The 10,000-nt window shown below is 44.0% G+C and overlaps 1 protein-coding gene across 1 annotated transcript in view; it reads right to left on the bottom strand.

Moving 5' to 3' along the window:
• Nucleotides 1-10,000, bottom strand: part of dlgap3 (DLG associated protein 3) — a 39,035-nt gene that overhangs the window by 25,439 nt on the left and 3,596 nt on the right. Inside the window, exons 2-4 of the mRNA XM_090228536.1 lie at nucleotides 3,810-4,036; nucleotides 3,520-3,631; nucleotides 311-521 (exon numbers count right to left, since the gene is read on the bottom strand). Coding sequence (XP_090084662.1) covers nucleotides 311-521; nucleotides 3,520-3,631; nucleotides 3,810-4,036 — 550 coding nt within the window. The remainder of the gene's footprint in view (nucleotides 1-310; nucleotides 522-3,519; nucleotides 3,632-3,809; nucleotides 4,037-10,000) is intronic.

The raw sequence follows: 10,000 nt of genomic DNA, 5'->3' as shown, positions 1-10,000 counted from the left end.
CACGAGGTATTGTGATGAGTTATTGTCATGAAGTTTTGTCATGAGGTTTTGACATAAGGTATTGTCATGAGGTATTGTGATGAGGTATTGTCATGAGGTTTTGTCATAAGGTATTGTCATGAGGTATTGTGATGAGGTATTGTGATGTGGTGTTATGATGAGTTATCTTTCCTGACACATGAAGACTTGTGTTTGCTCCCTGAGCTAATTTCTAGGCTTTGGCTCAAGGCGCTAACACAGTCTTGAGTCACACAGATAACAGATGGGTTTGATACCAGGTATATACCCAGTACCACACACACACACTCACCAACCCCTCCCTTGATGCTGGGTCCTGACATGGAGAAGACGGACAGGCAGTCGTCGTCTTGGGAACAGCCGGCCTGGATGGCGCGGACGTAACTATGGGAACGGGTCCGGAAGCAGCCAGGCAGATCCAAGGCTTCCACCGCCTGACTCTCTATCTCTCCAAACATGGTCTCACACACCGCCTCAAACTGACGATTCAGAGAGTCACCCAGCTACAGGAGAGAGAAAGAGAGAGATAGAGAAAGTGAGAGAGAGAGAGAGACAGAGAGACAGAAACAGAGAAAGAGAGAGACAGAGAAAGAGAGAGAGAGAGAGAGAGAGAGAGAGAGAGAGAGAGAGAGAGAGAGACAGACAGAGAAAGTGAAAGAGAGAGGGAGAGAGAGAGAGCGACAGAGAGACAGAGAGAGAGAGAGAGAGAGACAGAGAAAGAGAGAGAAAGACAGAGAGAGAGAGAGAGCGACAGAGAGAGAGAGAGAGAGAGACAGAGAGAGAGAGACAGAGAAAGAGAGAGAGAAAGAGTGAGAGAGAGAGATCAAGAGAGAGAGAAACAGAGAAAGAGAGAGAGACAGAGAGAGAGAGAGACAGAGAGAGAGAGAGAGAGAGAGAGAGACAGAGAGAGAGAGACAGAGAAAGAGAGAGAGATAGAGAGAGAGAAACAGAAAGAGAGAGAGACAGATAGAGAGAGACAGAGAAAGCGAGAGAGACAGAGAGAGAGAGAGAGAGACAGAGAGAGAGAGACAGAGAGAGACAGAGAGAGAGAGAGAGAGAGAGAGACAGAGTACATATCCACACCCACATGCATGTCAGTGGAGGCACCTTTCATAACAAATAGCACCCTCTAGGGTAGCACCTAGACGTCCTCCAACCTCTCAGAGCTCTTCTATTATGAACTGACATGTTGTCCACCTAATCAAAGGTTCAGAGAATTAATCTTGTAAGCTACAGTTAGTTAGCGCTGCAGTGCATAAAATGTGGTGAGTAGTTGACTCAAAGAAAGAGAAAGACAATAGTTGAACTGTTTTTGAACAAATTAATTTATTCAAAAATGAAGGAGAAGCAGCAGAGAGAGAGCAAGCTAAATATATTTAGTTGTAATATTTTTCTCTTCTTCTTTATTTTTCACTACTTAGCTAATGTAGCTAATGTAGCTAATGTAGCTAATGTAGCTAATGTAGCTAATGTAGCTAATTTAGCTAATGTAGCTAATGTAGCTAATGTAGCTAATGTAGCTAATGTAGCTAATTTAGCTAATGTAGCTAATGTAGCTAATGTAGCTAATGTAGCTAATGTAGCTAATGTAGCTATTGTAGCTAATGTAGCTAATTTAGCTAATGTAGCTGATTTAGCTAATTTAGCTAATGTAGCTAATGTAGTTAATTTAGCCTACTCAACAACTAGCTGACTAAACTCCACTCCATGATGACGGAAGTTTCTGATGAACTCCAATGTCCTGGCGTGGAGTTTAGTTAGCTACACAACAGAGAGGAATGCCATGTATGCTATGTATGCTAGCTGGCTAAGGCTATCCAACACTTTAGCTTTTCAAGGGTAGCTTTCAGGTTTTATAAAGGGCCTGCCTGTGTAACTGCTAAACTGCTTGCTGTACACTGTACGGCGTGATTGTACACATGGATTGGATTGTTGGTTTACTAACTTGTTAGTTGTAGTTTGTTGACTAAAACGTTAATAGGGTGACAACGATGTAGGCTGTGTGTAGCGGTTAGCAGTTATGATATGAAGGTTTGGCTTGGAAGGTTTTATCGCCTGGTCACAGACAGCTGTTGTGTCGTACACTGAAGTCCACAAGCGAAGGGAAAAGGCGGGAAGAGAGCGTGTGGATGCGAGAAGTAATCATCCAACGAGCAAAGTGATGATCGTCTACGTGGCTGCTATGACAGTGAACTGTGTTGGGTGATCAGGGGTGCATTCATTCCCGTCGAGTCCGTTGAAAAACGTTTCACAGAAGCAAACGCAACGGGGAGGGTCCTACCTGAATATGTCCAGGAGAAACTCTTGTTTTAGTTGTTTGGTCTAGTGATTACACCCCTAGATCAGATAGATGCAGGCAAGAGTGTGCAAGGTGGTATTGAATGTGTCACTGTCTGTCACACTGATTACTCAAATTTGTCTCTCGACCTGTGTCGAGGGATGCTATGTTAGCTAGCTGGCTATAACAGAGGGATGCTATGTTAGCTAGCTGGCTATAACAGAGGGATGCTATGTTAGCTAGTTGGCTATAACAGAGGGATGCTATGTTAGCTAGCTGTCTGACCATGTGTCACTGTCTGTCACCTCAAATTTGTCTCTCGACGTGTGTGCACCTATGTTGTAAACTTTCATCATAGACTAGGTTGTAACAACCTCATGATGGGGTACATGGAACATTAGAGTATCATGTAATAACCTAAACCTACCGATGTTACATTGAACTGGGTGAATATGAATGACAGTAACCTAAACCTGTCACTGTTACATTGGACTGGGTGAATGGAATATGAATGACAGTAACCTAAACCTATCACTGTTACATTGAACTGGGTGAATATGAATGACAGTAACCTAAACCTATCACTGTTACATTGAACTGGGTGAATGACAGTAACCTAAACCCATCACTGTTACATTGAACTGGGTGAATATGAATGACAGTAACCTAAACCTATCACTGTTACATTGAACTGGGTGAATGACAGTAACCTAAACCCATCACTGTTACATTGAACTGGGTTAATGGAATATGAATGACAGTAACCTAAACCTATCACTGTTACATTGAACTGGGTGAATATGAATGACAGTAACCTAAACCTGTCACTGTTACATTGAACTGGGTGAATGGAATATGAATGACAGTAACCTAAACCTGTCACTGTTACATTGAACTGGGTGAATGGAATATGAATGACAGTAACCTAAACCTATCACTGTTACATTGAACTGGGTGAATGGAAAATGAATGACAGTCATCCAATATGCTTTAATATAAATAAAGCCACTCTAATAAATACATAAATTGTCTTCCCTAATCTTAAATGTTGCGGCTTTTGTGGAGCGATGGATAATGATGCTTCGAGGGTGGCTGTTGTCAATGTCTGCAAAGGGTCCCTGGTTCGAGTCCAGGTTAGGGGCGAGGAGAGGGACGGACGCTAAAATGAGTAGAGATGAATAAACATACAGACATACAGTGTTCTGAAGGTGTTGTGGTCTTACCTGTGAGCTGGTCAGAGACCGCGTGTAGCTCCGAGAGCGTGCGTGACTCTTCGGCGTGCTTATGTTGTGAGCATATGGTAGCGTAGCATCTACACACTGCTTACACGAGTATCTACACACACCACACACACACACAGAGTAAAATGAGAATAACACTCATCATACTCCTCTTCCTCATCTTCATCATCACCCTCATCATCATCATCATCACCAATGACGTAGCAGGTTTAATAAATTATAGAATGACCCCCCCCCCCCCCCCCCTTCCCCGTTACTTGTTGACAGATGACCTGTGGTCCATGCTGACAGAGCGTCTGAAGGCCTCTCTCTGGGCGATAATAGTGGTTTTAGGAGAGGATTTAGGACTGGCGTCAGAGTCCTGACTGTCGTCGTCTCCCATGGCCTTGACGTAGCTGCCGCTCCGCATGCGCCTGCAGGGGATCTCCCCTCCTCCGTCAGGACCACCCCCGCCTGGGTAGCCCCCAAGCCCAGCCCACTCCACCCCGTCTGACGGGACCTGGACACATACAGACAGATACAAATGTATGAACACACAAAAGTAGAAAGACAAGTGGACACATGCGCGGACAAATGAATGCACAAACACGCACATTTATAAACAGAGGGAAAGAGAGTGAAGATTCTGGTTAGTGACAAATTCATCACTTTGATTAAATAGCTTAAAAGTGTTATTTTGTTTAAAGAATTCAACATCAGATAATCTATATAAAATAAACTATTACTAGGTTTTTAGAATTATTTTGTTGTTGAACTTTTCCAGAATTCTCTGGTTTTCCCAGAATACCCAGTTGAAACATGTCCAGTATTAGGAGGGAATAAGGGTTTCTGGAAAGAAAGAAAGGAATTTGGGGAAAGTTAACTGAAACTTTTCTGCTGACATTTAGACAGGGAAGAGTATATGACTCATCATCTTTGATTGATTTTAAATTTCATCTTAATCTATGCCAATAACACCAAGGGGGAATCAGGTACACTCAATTTTAATTTCACCACTCAAACAGCCTTCCGATGCTGCCACCACCATGCTTCACTGTAGGGATGGTGTTTTCGGGGTGATGGAAGGTGTTGGGTTTGCATAGTGTTTTCCTTGATGGCGAAAAAGCTACATTTTAGTCTCATCTCACCAGAGTACCTTCTTCCATATGTTTGGGGAGTCTCCCAGATGCCTTGTGGCGAACACCTAACGTGTTTGCTTATTTTTTTCTGCCCGCTCTTCCGTAAAGCCCAGCTCTGTGGATTGTACGGCTTAAAATGGTCCTATGGACAGATACTCCAATCTCCGCTGTGGAGCTTTGCAGCTCCTTCAGGCTTATCTTTGGTCTCTTTGTTGCCTCTGATTAATGCCCTCCTTGCGTGGTCTGTGAGTTTTTGTGGGCAGCGCTTTCTTGGCAGGTTTGTTAACCAGTTGAGTCTATGGGGGCGCTGTTTCATTATTGGATAAAAAAACATGCCCGTTTTAAGCGCAATATTTTGTCACGAAAAGATGCTCGACTATGCATAGAATTGACAGCTTTGGAAAGAAAACAGTCTGACGTTTCCAAAACTGCAAAGATATAATATCTGTGAGTGCCACAGAACTCATGCTACAGGCGAAACCAAGATGAAACTTCAAACAGGAAATGAGCAGAATTTCTGAAGCTCTGTTTTCCATTGTCTCCTTATATGGCTGTGAATGCACCACGAACGAGCCTGCCCTTTCTGTCGTTTCTTCAAGATGTCTGCAGCATTGTGACGTATTTGTAGGCATATCATTGGAAGATTGGCCATAAGAGACTACATTTTCCAGGGGTCCGCCCGGTGTCCTTTGTCTAAATTGGTGCGTAATCTTCAGGTGCGGGCATTTTCTCCTGGGATTCAGGAGAGAAAGCACACTTCCACGAACGATATATCATCAAAGAGATATGTGAAAAACACCTTGAGGATTGGTTCTAAACAACGTTTGCCATGTTTCAGTCGATATTATGGAGTTCATTTGGAAAAAAGTTTTGATGACTGGATTTTCGGGTTTTTTTGGTAGCCAAACGTGACGCACCAAACGGAGCGATTTCTCCTAAACAAATAATCTTTCAGGAAAAACTGAACATTTGCTATCTAACTGAGAGTCTCCTCATTGAAAACATCTGAAGTTCTTCAAAGGTAAATTATTTTATTTGAATGCTTTTCTGGTTTTTGTGAAAATGTTGCCCGCTGAATGCTAACGCTAACGCTAAATGCTACGCTAGCTAGCTACTGTTACACAAATGATTGTTTTCCTATGGTTGAGAAGCATATTTTGAAAATCTGAGATGACAGTGTTGTTAACAAAAGGCTAAGCTTGAGAGCTAGCATATTTATTTCATTTCATTTGCGATTTTCATGAATAGTTCACGTTGCGTTATGGTAATGAGCTTGAGACTGTATTCACGATCCCGGATCCGGGATGGCTAAGTGCTAGAGGTTAAGTGGCAAATTATTTCCATTTTTTAATAATGGATTTAATGGTGCTCCGTGGGATGTTCAAAGTTTCTGATATTTTTTTATAACCCAACCCTGATCTGTACTTCTCCACAACTTTATCCCTGAGCTGTTTGGAGAGCTCCTTGGTGGTGCCCCTTGCTTAGTGGTGTTGCCGACTCTGAGGCCTTTCAGAACATGTGTGCATATACTGAGATCATGTGACAGATCATGTGACACTTAGATTGCACACAGGTGGACTTTATTTAACTGATTATGTGACTTCTGAAGGTAATTGGTTGCACCAGATCTTATTTGGGGGTTTCATAGCAAAGGGGTGAATATATACACACCACTTTCTGGTTTTTATTTTTTGAAACAGGTCATTTTTTTTCATTTCACTTCACCAACATTTTGTGCATGTCCATTATACGAAATATATATGATTATATGAAATACATTTAAATTACCGGTTGTAATGGAACAAAATAGGAAAAACGCCAGTACTTTGGCAAGGCTCTGTAGATAGTCAGTCTGGCTTGTGCAAATATGTGTACGCATGCGCACAGATGCACACACAGTTATTCACTCACATAGGCATTTACACACAGACAGGTACAGGAAGATGACGCACTGCACAGCACACACATTATGATAATTGTGAGAAAAAGGCAGAAGGACAAATGGAGTCTCATAGAGAGAGAAACTTACAGAGCGAAACTCAGTCTAATCTCTATATACCTTGGCCTCCCTCTCCCTCCTTCTCTCTCTCTTGGACACAGGGCTTATAGAGAGGTGGGCACAGGGAGAAGGGTCATATGGGGTCATAAAAGCACCAATCTCTCATTTTTTTCCGGCTTTCTTCTGTCCCTGACAGCACCATAAAAAATATTCACTTAATCTTTCTCTCACAATATTTACACTAAATACTCCAAATCCTTGGTTTGAACTCTTTACGAGTTCATTTCATAGACCCAGACTAACTGCAAGGTAGCAAAATTGTAGATTAACTTTGAAAAAGTAATCTGTCACAGAGTACTTGAGAAAGACAGATATATGACCCCTAAAGAAAGTGCCAGTCAGGGTTAGTTGTTGAAATGGCTTGGTAATAGCATGTATAGTGTGATATTATAAAGTGGGACTGAGGTGCCCGGGGAGCTCTTTTATGGGGCTTCAGGGACCTCCACTGCCCCTCGGCTCTGGAACCAACACTATGCTGACAACAGCACATCCCAGCCCCAGTGTCCTGTCAAAAAGTGTCCCTTAGAAAATACGGTGCCAGTAGGTACTGCAACTGATGATGTGAAGAGAGAGGGGGAAGTAAGGGAAGGGAGGAGAGAGGGAACTACGGGATGGGAGGGAGGAGAGAGAGGGAACTAAGGGAAAGGAATGAAGGAGAGAGGGAACTAAGGGATGGGAGGGAGGAGAGAGAGGGAACTAAGGGAGGGGAGGGAGGAGAGAGAGGGAATAAGGGATGGGAGGGAGGAGAGAGAGGGAACAAAGGGAGGGGAGAGAGGAGAGAGAGAGGGAAGTAAGGGAAGGGAGGGAGGAGAGAGGGAGGGAACTAAGGGATGGGAGGGAGGAGAGAGAGGGAACTAAGGGAAATGAATGGAGGAGAGAGGGAACTAAGGGATGGGAGGGAGGAGAGAGAGGGAACTAAGGGAGGGGAGGGAGGAGAGAGAGGGAACTAAGAGAAGGGAGGGGGGAGAGAAAGGGAACAAAGGGAGGGGAGAGAGGAGAGAGAGAGGGAAGTAAGGGAAGGGAGGGAGGAGAGAGGGAGGGAACTAAGGGAAGGGAGGGAGTAGAGAGGGAGGGAACTAAGGGAAGGGAGGGAGGAGAGAGGGAGGGAACTAAGGGAAGGGGGGGAGGAGAGGGGGAGGGAACTAAGGGAAGGGTGGGAGGAGCGAGGGAGGGAACTAAGGGAAAGGAGGGAGGAGAGAGGGAGGGAACTAAGGGAAGGGAGGGAGGAGAGAGGGAGGGAACTAAGGGAAGGGAGGGAGGAGAGAGAGGGAACTAAGGGAAGGGAGGGAGGAGAGAGAGGGAACTAAGGGAGAGGAGGGAGGAGAGAGAGGGAACTAAGGGAAGGGAGGGGAGAGAGAAAGGGAACAAAGGGAGGGGAGAGAGGAGAGAGGGAGGGAACTAAGGGAAGGGAGGGAGGAGAGAGGGAGGGAACTAAGGGAAGGGAGGGAGGAGAGAGAGAGGAAAATAAGGGAAGGGAGGGAGGAGAGAGAGAGGGAACTAAGGGAAGGGAGGGAGGAGAGAGAGGGAACTAAGGGAAGGGAGGAGAGGGAGGGAACTAAGGGAAGGGAGGAGAGAGAGGGAACTAAGGGAAGGGAGGAGAGAGAGAGGGAACCAAGGGAAGGTAGGAGAGAGAGAGGGAACTAAGGGAAGGGAGGGAGGAAAGAGAGAGAGAGGGAACTAAGGGAAGGGAGGGAGAAGAGAGAGGGAACTAAGGGAAGGGAGGGAGAAGAGAGAGAGAGGGAACTAAGGGAAGGGAGGAGAGAGAGGGAGCTAAGGGAAGGGAGGAGAGAGAGAGGGAACTAAGGGATGGGAGGGAGGAGAGAGAGGGAACTAAGGGAGGGGAGGGAGGAGAGAGAGAGTGAACTAAGGGAAGGGAGGGGGAGAGAAAGGGAACTAAGGGAAGGGAGGGGAGAGATAGAGGGAACTAAGGGAAGGGAGGGGAGAGAGAGAGGGAACTAAGGGAAGGGAGGGAGGAGAGAGAGAGAGGGAACTAAGGGAAGGGAATGGAGGAGAGAGAGAGTGTGTATGTTCCACAGTACTACATAGAGCCATGACTACACACACACACGATAACATACACACTATACACACACACACGATAGCATACACACTATACACACACACACAATAACATACACACTATACATACACACATGATAACATACACACACACACGATAGCATACACACACATGATAACATACACACTATACACACACACACACGATAACATACACACTATACACACACACACACGATAACATACACACTACACACACACATGATAACATACACACTATACACACACACACGATAACATACACACTACACACACACACGATAATATACACACATGATAACACACACACTATACACACACACACACACACTATACACACACACACGAAAACATACACACTATACACACACATGATAACATACACACACATGATAACACACACACTATACACACATGATAACATAAACACATGATAACATACACACACTATACACACACACAATAACATACACACTATACACACACACCTGATATCATACACATTATAAACACACACGATAACATACACACTATACACACACATGATAACACACAATAACACACACTATACACACACATGATAACATACACACACAATAACACACACTATACACACACACGATAACATACACACTATACACACACACGATAACATACACACTATACACACACACGATAACATACACACTATACACACACACACATGATAACACACACACTATACATACACACATGATAACATACACACAATAACACACACTATACATACACACTATACACACACACACATGATAACACACACACTATACATACACACATGATAACATACACACAATAACACACATGATAACATACACACTATACACACACACGATAACACACACACTATACACACACACGATAACATACACACTATACACACACACACATGATAACACACACACTATACATACACACATGATAACATACACACAATAACACACATGATAACATACACACTATACACACACACTATACACACACACGATAACATACACACTATACACACACACGATTACACACACACTATACACACACATGATAACATACACACTATACACACACACAATAACACACATGATAACATACACACTATACACACACACACACGATAACATACACACACATGGATTTAGTACTGTAGATATGTGGTAGTGGTGGAGTTGGGGCCTGAGGGCACACAGTTAAT

The sequence above is a fragment of the Oncorhynchus mykiss genome, chromosome 30, assembly GCF_057628025.1.
Source record: "Oncorhynchus mykiss isolate SJ-2025 chromosome 30, ASM5762802v1, whole genome shotgun sequence".
NCBI lineage: Eukaryota > Metazoa > Chordata > Actinopteri > Salmoniformes > Salmonidae > Oncorhynchus > Oncorhynchus mykiss.
Note: the sequence above shows the minus strand (reverse complement) of the source record. Positions and strands in the feature narration are given on the sequence as shown.